The sequence below is a fragment of the Pelmatolapia mariae genome, linkage group LG8 (assembly GCF_036321145.2).
Source record: "Pelmatolapia mariae isolate MD_Pm_ZW linkage group LG8, Pm_UMD_F_2, whole genome shotgun sequence".
Lineage (NCBI taxonomy): Eukaryota > Metazoa > Chordata > Actinopteri > Cichliformes > Cichlidae > Pelmatolapia > Pelmatolapia mariae.
Window position 1 is genome coordinate 24250027 of NC_086234.1, and position 19974 is coordinate 24270000.

General features: G+C 39.2%; 1 protein-coding gene across 1 annotated transcript in view; it reads right to left on the reverse strand.

Annotated features, from left to right (window-relative positions):
- The window catches only part of pemt (phosphatidylethanolamine N-methyltransferase), an 80028-nt gene continuing 60054 nt past the window's right edge, over positions 1 to 19974 (reverse strand). Inside the window, exons 5-7 of the mRNA XM_063481630.2 lie at positions 19259 to 19370; positions 5416 to 5490; positions 1 to 1865 (exon numbers count right to left, since the gene is read on the reverse strand). Coding sequence (XP_063337700.1) covers positions 1811 to 1865; positions 5416 to 5490; positions 19259 to 19370 — 242 coding nt within the window. The 3' untranslated portion in view covers positions 1 to 1810. The remainder of the gene's footprint in view (positions 1866 to 5415; positions 5491 to 19258; positions 19371 to 19974) is intronic.

The window sequence follows — 19974 nt, forward strand, 5'->3', positions numbered from 1 at the left end:
CTCATTCCTTTATTACATAAAACACTTCATTAGCATAAAGTAGCAGGCAGTGTGCATTGTTCACTTTGGAATGATTTGCATAGTGACACTGTAAAGCCAGCAGTGAAACAGCTCCTCTGAAATTTGAAATGATAAACATAATACAGTAGGTACAGTACCATGCATCTTAACACTGAAACCATCACACAGTGTGTGAAGCCACAGCAAATACAAATACATGTATATTTTTACTATAAAGTACGGATCAGTGGCCTTAAAATTTCTGTTTTACTTTAACAGACATTGAAAATGTTCGTCTCAGTAGCTGATTCAGAAATATTGTTTTTAAAAACAAGGTAGTTATCATGTTGGCTTTTGAGTGAACTCAGATTAAACTGGGACCTTGTTACACTGTGGTTTCAGTCTTGGCTAACACTTTAAAAATAAGCAATTTACATAATGTAATATCTAGAACAGTACACTTCCTACAGGTAAAATTCAGTAATTCAGCCAGGAAAGCGCACAGACACACCTCTGTAGGACGATACACTTGGAGAGTTATAAAACAAAAGGGGTCACTGGGACTTTTAATAATAATATACAGTTGGAGATCTTAAACACAGATATAATTAAAAAAGTTATTCATGAATTTCTCCAGTCACTTCAAATGCATTTGAATTATACATTCTGACTCACCTGCATAATTCACTAGCACATCTCAACTGAGCAAAGCCCTCTGATATCCCTGCAGTACTGCCCCCTCTGTTTGCTGTTTTGATAGATGTAGATTATAAAAAACATTGAATTCTTTATCAGGCAGTTATGCATGTTGCACAAAGCGGTTGCAGCAGGTTTGTCCGGCACTATGCATCTGCAACATCTTATCTGTGAAAAGATTTCTGCGCTCTACCTGCCTTGAAGAATATTATGGCTTCCTGGTTTCTGCTGCTGATCTTTAATACATATACAGATAAATATGATACAGCTGAGTGTTAAACATGTTGATAGATCAAGCAGATTTGCCCTCTAGCAGTGCTGTGCAATACTGCAAGGTTTAGTACTGATCTGATACCAAGTAAATACAGAGCCAGTATTGCTGATACCGATACCTTTAACTTATAAAGGCAGCTTATGTAGGGAGGAGCAGTGTGTCATGACTTAGGAGATGAATAATCATCATTTTGCAAATTCTGAACACATTTTAATGACCACTAAAGTCACTGTGATTTTTACTTTCCACAGTAACACAACAAAAGACACCTTTCAGATTTTCATGTATTTTCAGACTGGGTTTTTTTGGAGAGCTGGAAGGTAAACGTGTCGTCTCTGAACCATTTCGGGTCAGCTTCTGTTGTTTAAATGCGCTATAGGTCCTAAATAAAACAGACATGACAGTCAACACAAAAAGGTTCAGACATGTTTCACAGTGCATGTTTGAGGTATATTTTTAATTTACAAAAAAACTAATTATTTAACACAATTAAGTGGGTTACACACTGAACTGTGGGGATAGAAGCAAATTATAAATCTGATACTAAACCACCGTTTGAATTGATACTATCGATATTTGGATTCTCGATCTCAAAAGGACTGGTTCCTTTTTTAGCACATCTAAAGTATGTCACAGTCATGTGACAGGATTAGAAAAAATCCTGCATGTAGATTCCCCTTTCACAAAATCACTTTGAACTAACAGAAAAACACACGGATCAGCAATGGGGATGTTTCCTTCGTATCCATGGAGGAGGTCAAATAATGACCAAGGCTCTCAGTCCGTTCACACCGGAGGGAATCCTTATCTGAACCCGAAATAGGACGTGTCCGGGGGAAATTATTCACGTTTGTGTTGCAGACTCCTCTCTCGATAGATCTGTTCGGTGAATGGTCTGCAAATACAGAAAAACAAACATGTAATGGGACAATAAATCAGAGCCTGGAAGGCTGTACCACTCCGTGCCAGGAGCGCGCCTGTGTGTTGAACCGTGAGGGAGCTTGAGTATATGAGTGAATGATAGCAAGATGCCCTCGTCTCTCCACGTGCTCCACCACTCTGCTGCAGATGGATGCAGATCAAAACTTTGGAGTCCAAGAGCAAAACAGAGTTTGAAGCATTTCTGTGGTACTAATGGCTAACACAAAAATCAGAATCAGTGGACACGTTTAAAGAATTTGTGTATCGTGAGAATTTTATAACATGATGTAACATATTGGGACACTGCCTCTTGGTCTCAATGTGTCGTTGCAATCAAGTTTACTGGCAAAAGGAATCATATCCATCCCATTAATTAGGCACACCTTGCTGGTACTGGGTTAGACCTGTTTTACCTTCATTCTTCATTGTATAGCTCCTACAAGGACTGCAGCATCACACAGAAACACACAGCTACTCCAGATTTGTCAACTGCAATCAATGATGCAAATCTCCCAATGCACCAACTGTTTATGCAAGGCAGGATGGATCCATGCTTACATATAGTTTACCCTAAACCCTGGCCCTTTGGTGAAGTTATGCAATGCAGGCTTACTTTCCTGCTCTGGGCTAACCAGGTGTCACCCAAAATGCTCCTATAGCCCATCTCCTTCATGGTTCAACATGCTGTCCATTCAGAGATGTTCTTCTGCATCCCTTGGTAGTAACAAGTGGTTATTTGAGCATATGCAAAGCAGTCTGGCCATTCTCTGACCTCTGGCATCAACAGGTCATTTTTTGCCCAGAGAACTGCTGCTCACTGGGTTTTTTCTGGGCTACACCATTCTCTGTAAACCCTACAGATGGTTATGTGGGAAAACCCCAGCAGATCAGCGGTTCGTGCTAATCTACTAGCACCAACAACCATGGCAGAGTCAGCACCATTGAAATCACATTTCATCCCCATTATGAACCTTGGGACGCATTTGGAACCATGCTGTCATGTGACTGGCTGAGATATTAGTTAATGAGTAGTTAAACTGTGTCTCTAACATGGTGACTACTGAGTATATCATTAAAGTGAGGAAATAAGGAACTAAAGTATGGTAAAAGTACAAAAAGTAAATGCACAGCACAGCTGTTTAGCAGTACTCTATAGAGCTCCTGCAGTACGATTGTGGGCGATCGTGGCTCAAGAGTTGGCAGTTCGTCTTGTAATTGGAAGGTTGCCGGTTCGAGCCCCGGGTCTGACAGTCTTGGCCGTTGTGTCCTTGTGCAAGACACTTAACCCATTGCCTACTGGTGGTGGTCAGAGGGCCAGGTGGCGCCAGTGTCTGGCAACCTCGCGTCTGTCAGTGCGCCCCAGGGCGGCTGTGGCTACAATGTAGCTTGCCATCACCAGTGTGTGAATGTGTGTGTGAATGTGTGGATGACTGAATGTGTAAAGCACTTTGGGGTCCTTAGGGACTAAGTAAAGCGCTATACAAATACAGGCCATTTTACTGGATGTCACAGCATCATTATTAGACGCTTCACACTGCTAGGTATGTTTTTTTGTTACCCTGCTGACTTTCAGAGCACCCAGCCTGTGGATCTACCACCATGGCCAGTCATCAGTCTCTCGCTTTTCAGGAAAGTCCATCTCAGCTCTTGCCTGGGTGGAGTCATAGTAATATAATAAACTGTGCCTAAGAATAGATGAAACAGTGCCGTTTCATCCTGGTGTGAGCTTTCACCGCCGCACTATTTGTATCATGAAGATGGCGATTACGAGCTAAAACAAATCCAAGACGCTCTCTGAACTCACTTGACACCAGTTTCCATTCCCTGCATGGCTCCCGCATCAATCCCACCGCCACTTTTACCAATTCCAGTCACTGTGTGAGGTAGAATCCAAGCAGACACCCTGCTCTCCACGTATAGTTTAAACAAATGAGATCATCCTGAATCTATTCCAGCAGCGAAACACAAATATAGCATATGAATCCCAGTCGCAGTGTGTGGTAAAATCTGGCACCTGCCTATCCTTCAATTCACAGGTTCAAGCTAAGTGAGACAACGATGGATCAGTGCTGCCGGATGTAAATCTGTGCGCTCATGCACAGCTTGTGTTTAATGCCTGACACTTTCGGAAAAGCATGCCTCCGACTCGGCCAGGGTTAAAAATCTCTTTTTAGACTTTCATTTTACTCGGGTGGAGATTTATTTGGTCTATTGAGGCTACTCAGAAACGCTCAGCTAGACAAGGATAGCAGAATCATTTCTTGCAATCGCTGGGTGAGTTGTGCCGCAGAAGAAATTGTCCACGAGAAGCAGTGAAGGAAAAAAGTTATAAACCAATCCAAGTTTTTATTGGATTGGTGAGACAGAGCAGGGATGTCAAACTCTTTTCACATCATGGGCCACATATATACATTAAGTGGGCCGGCCAGTGAAAAATCCCCTTTCTGTTTAATGTAAATAAGTTTAACTGCATATTTAATCCCAGGGATAGATTAATATTTCAATAATATATTAATATTATTTATTTATATAACTATTGATAGATTTTAAAAAACAGACATTTCTATAGTATACTGTTAAAGAACAGGAACTCTGTAATTAATACTTTTGTGTGGATTTAACTGCATGGGTTGAACAGCTACATGCAATATTCTGATATTCCAGAATTTCTGATGCCAGAAAAAGTAACACTGTTACCATCTACATCCTCAGAACTTGATTGCATTTTTTGTAAGTGGAGGCTTTTTATGTTGCTGTTTTTCCCTGTATCCCATATGTTGCTGATTCTTGTTTTTAAATCAACAAATGTAATTTTCAGTCTTTTCTAAAAGCTGCTGATGTGACACGTGTCATGAGTAATAACACCAGACCTTCAGGATCCTGTTTTATAATCTGTGTGACTCAGCAGATGCAGGTTGACTGCTGAATAATTCTGTGCTGAAACAATACTTAAGTTTATTTGCATATTTTTCACATTATCATTCAGCCTTCATTTTTTGACCAGAAAGGTTTTTTTGATACATGTCCTCTCCTCCTTCTGCTTATCTGCATATTAGAGTCTAAGGGCCAATGACTCATAAGTCTCTGCTTTTTTCCTCCAGGTGTCTCTAGTTTGGTTTAATGAGCTGGAAACCAATAAAAAAGGGAGCAGGAAGTTGTTTTCTTCCCTCCTCCACCTTCTAGCCACTACAGCTGCAGTTTTGGTTTTTGTTTTATAACTGATGAATCAAGTCAGTGTATTTGCACATCTTTATTTTCTTAGCTCTTTTGTATGGTCAGTGAATTACTGTTCCGGGCTTTTTAGATGTTACTAAATGTTAGGGCTCTTGGATCTCTTTGACTCTTGTTGGTTTTTTGGATTTTATAAGACCTCATTTGTAGCGAGCATTTCTGGGGGCTGTAACCTACAGTTATTATTTAAGGTTATTTTCAGTTGTCACATGTTGCCCTCACTAAACCCATACATAAATGACTTTAACAACAAATGTGATTTAATGACAAATGAGAGATTTAGAAAGACTTACCCTTCAAAGCTTATTGCCACCTTGTATGCCAAGGCCACTATGGCAGTAAGAACTAGACCGACAGGACTGGCACCACTGCAGACAGAGGGGGAAAATGACTTAGTTAGAAGGGTCTAGTTACATATGCTATATACACTAGACCATTTCTCAGCAAAGTATCCATTACATGTAATGTAATGTCATTCGTTCATAAAAAAACAAAACCCAAAAAACATTCATTCTCTTCCGCTTATCCTTGTCAGGGTCGTGATGGGGGTCTGAAGCCTATCCCAGCTGTCTTAGGGCGAGAGGCAGGGTACAACCTGGACAGGTTGCCAGTCCGTCCTAGGACCAACATACAGAGACATACAACCATGGGCAATTTTGAGTTACCAATTAACCTATCCCCACTAACTGCATGTCTTTAGACTGTGGGAGGAAGCAGGAGTACCCGGAGACAACCCATGCAAACACGGGGAGAACATGCAAACTCCATGCATGGCCCTAGCCTGATGGTGGAAGTGGAAACTCAGGACCTTCTTGCTGTGAGGCAACAGTGCTAACCACTGTGCTACCCTTATGCTTTAAAAAAAAAAAAAAAAAAAAACGAAAGAAAAAAAAAAAAAGAAACAGCCACACAGGCCGAGGCACTGGTTGGGGACTATATGGAAACCACTGATCGCCAGAGAAACATGTATTCCACAACTGGATGGTAAGTGGTAGGTTGCTGGCAGTCACTGTGAACTCAGTTACTAAAGGCCTATGGATTAATCCATGCAAATTACAGTGACAGCAGCAATATGCTAGCTACCCAAGCAATTACAAAGGTTTCTGGTGTCACATAAACACTAACGGTCAACAACCTCCAGCAACCACTTACAAACTGGTTGTGGAATACTGGTCACCGGGAAAATACTAGGGTAGCAGACTGCTCTATAGGCATATGTGACTGATTTCACTAAATAAACATTTCTCACAAAAAAGATGTAGAAGTTTTTTCAGCTGTTTCCCAATTAGCACTGTTTTCACACAGTGCTAACAGCTACAGCATGGCGATGAGCAGCTCAGTGTAACGCTGTACGCCAAGTGTTTATTCAGGTTCCTGACAGCTGTGAAAAACATTCAACTGTTCTTTTTCATCCAGCTATACAATTACACTGTGGAGATGGAAAAAAGCCAATCATTGTATCCTATTTATAGAGGCAGAAAACAAGAGTGTTAGAATTAAAATATAGACAACTTAAATGAATGAGTGACATGTATTTTACTTTTTATTGTATCATTGTACCTTCTATTTGTCTTTTTTACGCTAATAACTCAGAAAGCACCTGTATGTGTCTGAGGAGCTACGCCCTACTCACAAGCCATCTGTTAGTGGGCATCAGAAACAGCAATCTTACACTCACTCGACACACTGACCTACATATATTTGATCAGGAAGTGGCACAGTGACACACATTCGTTGTATGTTAAAGTGTGCTTTTGCACAGGAGCACATGCAGTCTTGCATAAGAGGAAAAGCAGCGGGCATATTTAAGCAAAAACCTGAGTGTTGACCTAAAACACCTTTCATGAGGCACAGCAATCTGAATAACAAAAAGCTAGTGACAAGCTAGAGCGCTGCCATTATATTCACTGCTAGTGTGTGTTGCAGAGCATTTTTGTTCTTTGAATTTGACACTTCCCACAATTGATTTACATTTTTACCACACCGTCTATTGAAGCTTACCATTCAAAGACTTGTTTGCCATTAGGATAAAGAAAAAAGGTTAATCAGAATCAATCAGAGCAGGACACGGGGGGAGCTGAACTTTACTTGCTGAACAGGCTTATGAAACTATCCACCCTGACCTAGTTAAATGGGCAGTAATAAATTCAGTGCTTTTCCAGACTTTTTCAAATGCAAGACCATGACAAAGGACACTGCACTGGCTCTGTAGCTCCATCTAAAAAACTCAAAATGAAAGAACAGGAAATTTGTCCTTCAGCTTCAGTATGCCACATTTGAACTTTAACTCATTTTAAATCAAATAGCCATTCAGCACTCAGTAATCTGTCGCCTTTTTAATGTCAGTATTGTAAGCTGGATGCAATAATAAATTATGCTTTTTTACATTTTGCAGGTAATAACACTTATACAAGTTATCTATGGGGGGGACATTACTGTTTTACACATACCAGTTTGAGACACACTTAATCTATCACATTTGGGAACCACGTGAATGTGTTTGACGTGGTGAGGAGGGTGAGGTGAGGTGCCACGATGTGGAGACATGAAGTTGACAAGATATCTGAATAGGTTTGTGTCTGTGGTATCAGACTGAAAGACATGCACAGCAAATCCTTTAACTTTTCAAATTATGACATGGGACCTCTCTGTACCCAACGTCTTGTTTTTTTTGGGTAACTTGGATTACAAGTTAACACCCTGAGCCTCTGAAGTTTAGAGTCTAAGTCACACAAACCTAGACCGGTTTGTGACCTCTGGCAATCTCCAGTTACTAAGGTAAAATGTTTATTTCCCAACTGTTTTTTTTTTGTTTTTTTTGTAGTTGCTGGCAGTCCATAGGTGAGATTGGTGAGAAGGTACACACCAAAAAGCTCCCTGTGACTGCTTTGATTGCTAAAAGATTAGTTTGGTTGCCCATAGTTTGCATGGAAGATGCCAACTTGTCTGTAAACACTCACCACTTGTTCTTTGAGCTGTAGTGAAACTTGAAAAAGCGCAACCCAAACAGAAAATGAAGAATGTTTATGTAAAATGATTTTTGAGTAAAAGTTGTGCCTTACGTCTGTAGCCAACATTTTAAAATGCACAACTTTTACTTTGAAGGTGAAAGGTTTCTTGAATGTGTTGCACTTTTTACAATTCCCCCACCACTTGGTGAGCAGTTTGTATTTGAAGACAAGTTGGCATCTTTCTTGCAAACTACTGACAAATGCTGAAAACTGCTAGATATCGGCAGGGATGGTTTTGATGCAGCAGCATTAAAATCTCTGTAACCAACTTTACACTCGTGACACTTCCAGCAACCTCAGAGTCCACAGAAGACACACTTTTCCCTCAGGGTGCTAGGGTCAATAACCAGTCTTTAGGTCTATTTGACAAAGGTTTTAGTACTCAGTTTCACAGCGACTGCCAGCAAGCTCCAGCAACCACTCACCTAGTTGGGAGATGCACATGTTTCACTAGTGAGTTGCTGGGTGGAGTCTTGGCTGTCAGTGTCAATATAACCTTAACCCCAATTCTAACCCTGTGCAATCAGAATATGTAATTTCTGTTGCTATTAAATTGATTCCAAGTTTTGGCAATCAGAAACAAAGAAAGTAATCATACATCAAACATACAGCAAAAATTATTTTAATTTTTCCAAAAAAGGCTGTTTTGCCTTTCTCCAAAATATAAGGGTAGGTAGAGTCGGTTATTCACTAATCATTAAGTCAGCCAGCGATTCCTAGCATCTCCAGTCTGCATATCAAAGTGTGGTCTAATAGCAAACCCCAATTAATACTGGGACTGGAGAAGCACTTCTGAAGTGATAAGACTGCTGAAAGAGGCCAACACCGTCAGAAAACATGTTTATCACAAAAAGATGAAGATGAAGGCAGCAAAATTGTTTAGTTAGGTTGGCAGCACAAACAGACACTCTAGTGATCCAGTGATGTGCAAATCATGAACAAATCACTCACTCACAATATATATTTGACACATTTGAGGAAAATACTAATAAAATAAAATAAATTAAATAAATGTTCCCTTTTGAAATCTTTTTTTTTGCTCTATAAAAATAGTTGTTTTTCTTTTTCAATCACTCATCTTAGCAGTAGGATTTACATGAAAAGAGAAACAAATTAAGTTTGAGTGAAAATGTAAATTTTTTGCACTCTCTGGGCAAATGACTCAGTGACTCAAATGACTCAAAAAACCCGATTCATTTTGGTGAGTGACTCATTCAAACTCGATTCAGTAAAAAGAATCGAATTTACCATCACTACTCTGATCCGGTTTTCTAGCCATCACATTTTAGTCCTTGTCAAAACCCGAAACAAGCAGGAGTTGAAAATACAAATTTAAGTCATAGTGTCCTATAAGGGAAAATATGGATGTGGGGCATAGCCACATTACTTGTGTTGTATGTTAGTCATTAATAGTAGTAACCCAGTAAGGTTTATGTTGTATGCTTATGGCAAGAAGATGAGAGCAACAATGGCTCTCCCGTGACTTTAAATGTCTGTGTCAGTTTAGTAATAACTGGGATTACATTCAATTCACATCTTTCCCCAGCTTCAAATTTGACGCACGACACTGGCTTCTGTGAGGCCCACTGATTGCGACAGACCAATCTGACAGAGTGAGTCAGTAGACCTTGTGTAAATTTCTATTTAACACTGACCCATATAACAAACAGTCATAATTACAAACAAAAAAACCCCCCAAAACTCCTCATGCCACACTGGAACATCATTGCCATTTATTGGTACGACACAGTTATATTCATCCCATTTTTTTTGATTGAAACTGCTCTAGAAAAAGAAGCAGGATATTTCTTATTAGTAGTTCATGACCTTTTAGCTGTCTGGCTTCCTATTCTGAGACAGACTGTTTGATGATTTATATTAAACAATGGTGATCTCTGAAGCATATGATTCAGTTGTCAGTTTGCTAATGGTTAAATGTCTGAATAAATGAATGCTATATTTGAATAATCGCACCATTTTATATTCAGTCCATCTGTAAGTCTCGCTTGACATGCTGTTACTAAATCTCATTGGAAGTATGAATATGAATGTGCACAGTCTGTGTGAGCGATTCCATATGTGCTCTGTGTATGAAGCAGGCTGCAAATGTGCTAATCTTTCTTTGGCATAAGTTTGGACAACCCTGCGTAGTCCTAAAAGTTAGTGTTTCTTTTAAAAAAAGAATAAATTTAAATGTAAAAGAAAAACAACAACTTGCTCCTCAACTCACAGTTGAGGAAGAAGTAAAAGTATTAGTACTTTGCTATAAAATTGTAACATGAATAAGATGTAACTGACAGACTACATGTGTATTATATAGTTTGCACAATGAACATGAAACCTTTAGTCTGCAGGAATATTTAGGTCACACACTCATCTCTCTGGCTCTCATTGATTTTCATTGGCAGACATTGTTCCTGGATAGACCTCAGCCTGGGAAAAATATGGGTTAATGAGTATTGATCTAGGAACTGGCTACTTAGCTAGTGACTGAGTGATGTGGCTGCAATCGACGTTAAGATGTCAAGTCAACAAAGGCTGATTTTATTTTTGAAATATGGGTTACTATAACAAATAAACTATATTACATTCAGGTTAGCAGCTTTGTGAAGCTGCTTCATAATCAAGTTATACAAAGAGAACATTTCATACCTTGATTTTTTTGCTGACCACTGTTAAACGACAGAAAAAGAATGTGCTAACTATCAGGAATATGACTGAAAAAACTTTTGTGATGTGGCGATATTTGGTGGTCCCATACAAACATGAGAAACTTACAAAGCCAGTGATGACTGTCAAAAAACCTTGGGTTGAACTCCTCTAAATAGAAATCTGAAATGGTACTCTACAGTATCTCCATCATGTCACAACAGATGTATGAGAGCAGTTTGGGGTGGTGGTGACCTTTGAAGAACAGGTGAATACTTTGGGATAATAATAGTACTATTTTTAATTGGAATGCCCAAATCTAACATGCTGTGAATGACAAAGCTATCATGTTTACTTTCAGCACATTGCTACATTAGCTTAAGTATATAGCATGATAATATTTGCTAATTAACATTGTTTTGCTATCTGGCTGTAAATCAAGATTTCAAATATGAACATTTCATCCTATTTCATCCAGATGAAGGCAGACTGCTGGGACGTCTGTGGCATCGTGCTTGTATACACATGAACACTCCAGTTAGCAAACATGCTAAAATCTCTGCATTCAAGTGTGGTCTCCATTATTGGGTTTGTTTCTTTAAAAAAGTAATGTATTACACACTACTCATTACTTACTTAATTACTCTCTGGAGAAAGTAAATCTACTTGTTACATTACTTTCTTATCACTCTGTAAAATTACCTGAAACCTACTGTCAGACAATTACCAGTTTAATCTATAAACCAGAGGCTACAGTTCCAAACTCCAGTCTGTGGATGGACTCGGGAAACTAAGCTAAATTACCTTAACTGGTATCTTAGCACTGTAACCTCTCAGGCAAATCAAATCTCTGAAAACAAACAAACAAACGAACCAAAAAACAAACAAAAAAAGGTATAATTAACCGTAATGGTAAACATGAGTTTTAACAATTTACAGCGTATTTGAGCAACTCATAGAATTAAAAATACACTTTAGATGTCTGAGCAAAAATTTCAAGATGAGGAGAAAAAAGTGAATGTCAGAGTCTGTGCATCTCTCCGGGTCCAATTTATACCATAATCTGACCTAAAATAGCCATTTAAAAAAAGCTTAGCACTGACCATCCACTTACATACTTCCTAGCCTTATTACAGATCACCGGAGGACATCAAAATCAAGTACCATGTTGGGTTGGAATTCTGTAAAATACACCCAAGCAGTAATTGGTATAACCTTTGAAGAAATGAGGAGAACAGAAAACATTCTCCGGTCTCAGGTATAACCGGCTGATGACGACATTGTGCAATTTATACGTAAAACACTGACATGTGGGTTTAAAGGAAAGATTCACAGAGGTTACAGCCTGAGCAAAAATCTAGTGAGTCAGACAGTCACACAATATCACCATTTTAATTGAACAGCACTTTAAAATAGTGCAATTATCTTACCTATGATTGACAGCTCATGTGGGGGTGGGAGACAACAGAAATGTTTATTTGGCACATTCTCCTCTCTACATAATAAGAAAGAGATGCCTTCTTAATGGGATATTGCACTTCCATGAGTATCATCTCTGATAAGTCTTTATCAGGTCATTTCTTTGAAGTAGATATGACGCATATGTAGATGAAAGATTTATTAAAGCAAATGAAAGTGACAAAAGTGTCACTTCACATCATAAATTCTTCAAGAATTTTTTATTATGTGGAAATGGCTTTTAGTGGATCAACAATACCTTTAAGAAATATAATACAGTGCGTCTGGAAAGTATTCACAGTGCTTCATTTGTTCAAAATTTTGTTATGTTACAGCCTTATTCCAAAATGGATTAAATTCATTTTTCACCTTAAAATAGGCAACTCCAGGCCTCAAGGGCCGGTGTCCTGCAGGTTTTAGATCTCACCCTGGTCAACACACCTGAAACAAATGATTAGTTCATTACCAGGCCTCTGGAGAAGTTCAGGACATGTTAAGGAGGTCATTTAGCCATTTAAATCAGCTGTGCTGGATCAAGGACACATCTAAAACCTGCAGGACACCGGCCCTCGAGGCCTGGAGTTGCCTACCCCGTTCTACACCCAATACCCCATAATGACAAAGTGAAAAAAGCTGGTATTGGTATTCTTACAAATTTATGACAAACAAAAATATAACAATTAGATAGCCAAGAAGTTTGGAATATTCAGAACTTTTTCTGAAGCTGGCTGCCCAGCCAGTCTGAGTGATCAGGAGCCACAGGCAGGGAGGTGACCAAGACCCTGATGGTCACTCTGACAAAGCTCCAGCATTGCTCTGTGGAGAAAGGACAACCTTTCAAAGGGACAACCATTTCTGCAGCACTCTGCCGATCAGACAATGGCAAAGTGGCCAAATGGAAGCTCACCTGGATTTTGCCAGAAGGTACCTAAAGGACTCCAAGACCATGAGAAACAAAATTTTCTGGTCTGATGAAAGAAACATCTTTGGCCTGAATGCCAAGTGGCATGTCTGGAGGAAACCAGACACCACTCGTCACCTATTCCCACAGTGAAGCATGGTGGTTGAAGTATCATGCTGTGGGGATGTTTTTAGGACGTACAAACTGGGAGACTAGTCAATTACACAGAAAAGGATGAACCAAGCATCATACTCATAGAGACTGTAATTGCTGCCAAAGGTGCTTCAAAAAAACTATTGTTTAATTCTGTCAATACTTATTAATGTGTTATAATTTTTTTTTACTTTTAACAAATTTGCAAGAATTTCAAGCAAAAGTATTTAACTTTACAGAGTATGGAGTGTGCAGAATTTTCAGGTGAAAATAAATTTAATCCATCTTGGAATAAGGCTTTAACATAACAAAATCTGGAATATGTGAAGTGCTGTGAATACTGGCTGGATGCACTGTACATTATCACTGAGATAGAAAGATAAAACCATCAGCCATCTGCGTATTTCATCTCCCTTTCTTTATCTTCACATTGTAAGTTGATAAATCAGCTGCAATTACCCTTTCCAACACTATTTGAGTAGTCTGAGGAATACAAGCATAGATCTAGGCTGTTCCATTGTATTGATTTATGCTGGATAGTCTTCTGTACTGAGTGCCCCGCTTGTTGAATGCTGCTCGGCACCCTAATTTCTAGATGAAAGTCTGTATGTCTGATCGAGCCATTTGTTGAACCACCTGCACTCTCTGTTCACATTTATTGATCTTTCTTTTTGCCAAACAGTGGATGATTCATAAGTTATTGCCAATAGATTCAGTTCTTTCTTTCTAAGCCTCATTTTTATATTCTTCACCAATGCTTCAATACTCAGTTTATGTCTCATATTTAAAAAAACAAAAAAACAACTCCCTCTTAGTCTGAATGGCATGAACTATGATTGAAATGACACACAGTGGTAGCTAACAACTGGTTGAAAAAATGTCTTCTGTCCAAACTGCAGGAGGTTGCAGGCTGTCCTGGGATGAAATAGGTCACAAAGAGAGTGCAAACTGACAGTGTCCTGATCGCTGTGGTCCCTAACAGATCGCCACAGTTACCTGTAGTCTACATGGAAGTTGCCAAAAGGTCTACAAGCGCTCACTAACTTACCATGGAGCAGAAAATGGAAATGGAAACCATTTGCTTTCCAAGTAAAATTTGTGCTTCACTACTGAAGCAAACTTATTTCAAAAAGTGTTACATTTACTTTAAAGACAAACAGTCTCTGTTTCTGATTTGTGTCACAGTCTTCACAGTTTCACAACTACCTGATCAAAAGCTGGCAAGTATTTGCAGACAAGCCAGTGTTTTCCAAAGAAACTATGCGCAATCACGGTGATCTGCTAGCAAACAAACCAATCACGAGAAGGTTTTTGGTGCGACCCCATATACCTTTTTGTAACCAGTTTCACCTGGGGACAGGCAGCAGTCTCCAGTAAACACTCTCAAGCGATCAGTGAATAATTATTTAGTAATCATCATCAACTCAGCCACAAAGTAAAGCTACAGATCGGGGTTGCACAGTGCTGAGGCAGATAATGTGGAAAAGTTGCTAATGTTCTCCGGACTCAGACCTTTGCTAGTATTACCTTCAGCACAAACACTGTGGGATGGAAGCTTCATGACATTGGTTTCAATAGACTAGCAGCTCCTGTAGGTCTAGTCTGTTAGTGGCCTGGTATTTTTGTCCATATAGGATATATATATTTAAGGGCCTATTGGGAGATGACAAACAGGTGGGCAGCACAGATGAAAGTACTTAACAACAGGTGAAAACAATATAGAGAATCTGAGAAAGACAAAGAGAGGAAGCAAAACTATCAGGGCACAAGATTTTCTAAGTAAAACAAGAAATAACCAAAACAGACTGACACAGACATGGTTAACAATGTCAAGAGGACCAAAGTGACAACAAAACACAAGGAGGCACAGGCAGACAAATTACTACTAAAAATAGTCAAGGTATTAACCAGAACCCAAGAGATCACAAAGGTTTAAATGGTAGAATAACCATTAGAATCATTATCATAAGAACTAAAACTTCCAATATAATAGAATATGAAACAAGAAAAAAATCAATTCAACAAATACCAGACTAATATGACAAAACTAAAAAATATTAACAAAAGATCAAAAATATAATGAAAACAAAACAAACGTAGGAGTAGCGAAACTGCTTCGCACTACATTTCAGAGATTTATGATTACACACTGTCTCTGCTGGGACTCTCTCCACATATACACTTAAGTAGGAGCCACAGCTGTATAGCAACAGGCTAGTGCACAGTTGTGTGATTTTGCCAGAAGCAGAGAGTGACCTTCTGAAAGTCGGTGTTGTTGTTCTCTCTTAGTAAGAAATAATAATTCATCCCACAAGCATAACACATGACTGTGGTTAATGATGCAGCTAAAGAGCAGCATTCACCACACTTTTTAATCAGTTGGATTTTACAATTGTAATAAAACAAATGATATTTACCTAGTTCTTATAAAATGTGAGGAAAAAGAGGGAGTCACGGAGGGGTACTATCTGATATTCAATGCTCTTTAAGCAGCTGGTGTTCTGTGTACGGTGAACTAATGTGGACTAAGTCGTGACAGATGATGATGATACAGACTGCAACTCCAACGCTATGCCATCAGAATATAACAACTTTTGAAAATTGTTCTCCCAAGTCATGAGGGCAATCAGGACACCAACCCCCTCCCCAATTATTCAAACTCATAAACATTAGTAACTGTTTTACTAAATACACTGTAGCTGCACTTTAGCTGTTTTCGGAAAACCCCATGCCATAACCGCATAAATGTAATTACATGTGTTGTGAACACAGCCCACACAGATACAAATGCTGGCAATGGAGTAAGAAAGTAGCGTGGACTTGTAGGTTCTAAATACAGTCATCACGCATGTCTAAATTAAGCTGAACTCTATGATTAGAAATGTAAAAATTCAACTGTATTTCACTTGAAAATCAAAATTTCTGTTACTATAACATTCCATAGCAAATCTCTGGTAGCAGTGCTGTAGCAGCATCATCATTGCAGATAGTCATGGTCATAAACCTGAAGGAAAATTCGAGGGCAATCCCAAAAGTAAGGTCTCCTATCATTTTAGAAATACAAACAACCATTTATTTTCCATAATATTGACATCATTTTAAAGCTTGAAGACTTATTTATTTTTCTACATAATCGCCATTTCGGTTGATGCATTTTTGTAGACGCTGTGGCAGTTTTACAATACCTATGTCATATCCGCTTGCCGCCGTCGCTTTCCAGACAAATGTTCTTTAACTTTGGGAACAGGTCTTAGTCACTGGGTGTGAAGTCCGAACTATAGGGTGGGTGGGTGATGAAGGTGCAACCAAAGTTTTGCAGGAGAGCGAAAGATTGACGGGAGACGTGTGGACACGTGGTGTCGTGAAGAATGCTTACGCCCTTGCTCAGCATTCCTCTTCTCCAGTTCTGAAATGCCCTTCTGAGTTTTTCCCAGTGTTTTACAGTGCCTGTCAGCATTTATTGTGGTCCCAACAGGCAGAAAGTCAACCAACAATGCCCCGTTTCGGACCCAAAACACAGTTCCGCACTGCACGCAAGAATTCTCAACGACACTGTGCATCAAACTGTTGCTCTCCTGCAAAACTTTGGTTGCACCTTCATCATCCACCCACCTTATTGTCCGGACTTTGCAGCCTGTTCCCAAAGTTGAAAGAACATTTGTCCGGAAAGCGATTCTGCGACGGCGGCGAGCGGATATGACATAGGCATTGTAAAACTGCCACAGCATCTACAAAAAGGCATCAACCGAAATGCTTGATGCATTTTTATGTAGAAAAAGAAATTATGTAGAAAAATAAATAAATCTTCAAGCTTTAAAATGATATCAATAGTATGGAAAATAAACGGTTGTTTGTATTTCTAAAATAATAGGAGGCCTTACTTTTGGGATTGTCCAAAATTAGCTTTGTGTTGTGAATACATACTTGGCTCTATATGAAAAAGAAACTGCTCTCTGTTGTTAAATCATGATTAACCTGATTACTGTCAGACCAGGTGAATTAAAAAAAAGAAATCAGAAAAGTAGAACAAAGTGAAGTAGTTTAAAAACCTCACAAAGCAGTCACATCATGATCTAAAGAAACAGCTGAGATATAAAGTCACTGACATTTTCAGTCTGGAAAGGGCTACAAAGCGAAACTCCAATGAGAGCCATTAGCTACAAATGGAGAAAACTTGTAACACTTGTTACCTCCCTAGAATTCCGGCTGACCAAAATGACTCCAATAGTGATTAACGACTCATACAGGAGATCACAGAACAACCCTGAATAACATCTAAAGAACTACAGGCCTTACTTGTCTCAGTAAAGGTCAATGTTCATGATTCAACAATAAAAACAAGACACTGTGTTCTTTTTCGTCAGCAGTGGTTTTCTCCTTGAAACTCTACATGGATCCAATTTTTGCCCAAAGGCTAATTTCACATTTGCCATAAAGCATCTTGATGATCCCCAAGACCTTTAGGAAAATATTCTGTGGACTGACGTGACCAAAGTTGAACTTTTTGGAAGGTTTGAACCATTCCATAAAATGGAACAACAATCACGGCACCAACATGGTCGTAGTGTGATGAACGGGGCCTGCTTTGATTCTTCAGAACCAGGACAACTTGCTGTATTTATGGAACCAGGAAATCTACGCTCTATCAGAAAATCCTAAAGAAGAATATCCGGCCATCAGTTTATGCCCTGCAGCCCAACCTCACTTGGGTTATGCAGCAGGACAATGACCAAAAAACATCAGCACCCACCACATTTTTGAGTGTTGAGGCCACTTGGAAATGTTGAAAATGAACCTTTTGTAGTGACTCAGACAAATGCTTGACTTAAGGATTGGATTGAGACACTTTGGCATGACCTTAAACAGGATGTTTGTCCTCAACCCCAATGTTGTGTGCTGCTCATCAGCAGTGACAATACAAAAATAATTTCTCATTACACAGACTGACATATTAAACATAAATGATAACAAAATTCATAACAGGTAGTTCTTTAATATTTTAAATATCTCAAATATTAAATTGCTTGCTGGCTATTACTCATGTCAACTGAAGTCAACCAACTTTGACATGTTCTTCAACTATCTACAACTTTTGCACTTTAGGTCACAAGAGACTGCAAAGTTAGCAGAGAATTCTCTAGGGCTGATTACTACAAATGATCCCTTCACATAAAAACAAACATGACTTATTATGGATGAGAAGTCTTAAAGAACATGACTGCTAAAGATAGCTTCCTGCTGACCATCGACAGGCAATGTGATATTAATTATTCTGAACAGAACAGAGCAGGCTGAGGCAGCGAATGCTACGATATTTCGGCATATATAATAAAGTTGCATCAAAGATAGAGTTAAAGCGACTGTATGAACACAAGTGAGAGAGATATATAGAGAGAAGAGGTGGGAGTGAGACGAGAGCTGAGAATAGAGGATAGAGTGCACATTAAATCCAAAGCAAAGAGAAAATGGGGCTAAAATTTGTCATAACAGAAAAAGGACTGAAGATGAGATAACACTCAGAATGGAGTCCGTATAGCTCCATGAGAGGAAGAATGGGAGGCTAATAGCTTTTCAGCTGCTGGGTCCTCAAAAAGAGAGTTCCTGCCTAGCAACTGCACACACTGAGCTCGTAGCAGCAGCCTGGTCACAGTTGTCATAGAAACAAGCACACGTAAAAGTTTTTACCTTATTTACAAAGAGCAGTTTGCAACTTGAGAAACATTTACAATTTTTAGGTTCCAGGTTATTATCTACTCTCGCTTTATTTAGAACGACTTTTGACGTACATCAGGGGGTTCATTTATTAACACGCTACAAACTCCTCTGGTTATATTTGAAACAAAGATATTGCTAACTTATTAAGCCAAATCTCTTGCTTTCTCCGTCTTGTGCTAATCACATCCATAAAAGTGCCCTCTACTGTCACACACAGAGTCTCCAACACACACACACACACACACTTACATGAGTGCCAAGCCGAGGTAGTTAGCTGTGCTGCCCCAGTACATTGGGTTCTCTGTGATGTTGAAAGGAAAGCCTGTTACCTTCTCATCCATCAGAATGCCAAAGTAGTCACCTGGAAAATACATAAAAAGACAAAACCTGTGTTTCATAACTTCAGTCTGACAGTTTCTTTTTCTTTTCAGCGATTCAGGAAACTGGAGTCTATCCCAGTAGCACTTGGCAAGAAGCAGAAAACATTTCTAAAGTGTCCAAATTTCAGTTCTACATCATCTTATCAACCAGTCCCCAGTAGACATGTATTCAGTCAGCAAAGCCCTTTGGACTTGCACAGCGTTACCATGGTTTCTGCTATGCCATCAACTGATGTCTTGTTTTCACAATACTACCAGACAGATTTTGGACCTGCTTATCAAGTCTACGATGATTTTTGACATGTACCTGACAAAACAACGCAACACTAAAGTCAGACTGAGGATACACTGCCGGGAACATGACACAGCTCTGTTAATGCTGCAGTGTCTGGGTGCTGTGCGTCACCTGGCTGTTATTGGTGTCAACAATACAACTCTATGGGCATGACTTCATGTGTAATCTTTGGACTTTGATTCATAGCAAAATATTACAAAAGGCACTTTTTAGAACCTCTGACAACCTCTTTTGGTGACCTGTTTTAGCAGAAATGTGTCCTTAACTTTTACTAATGGGACTTTTTCTGA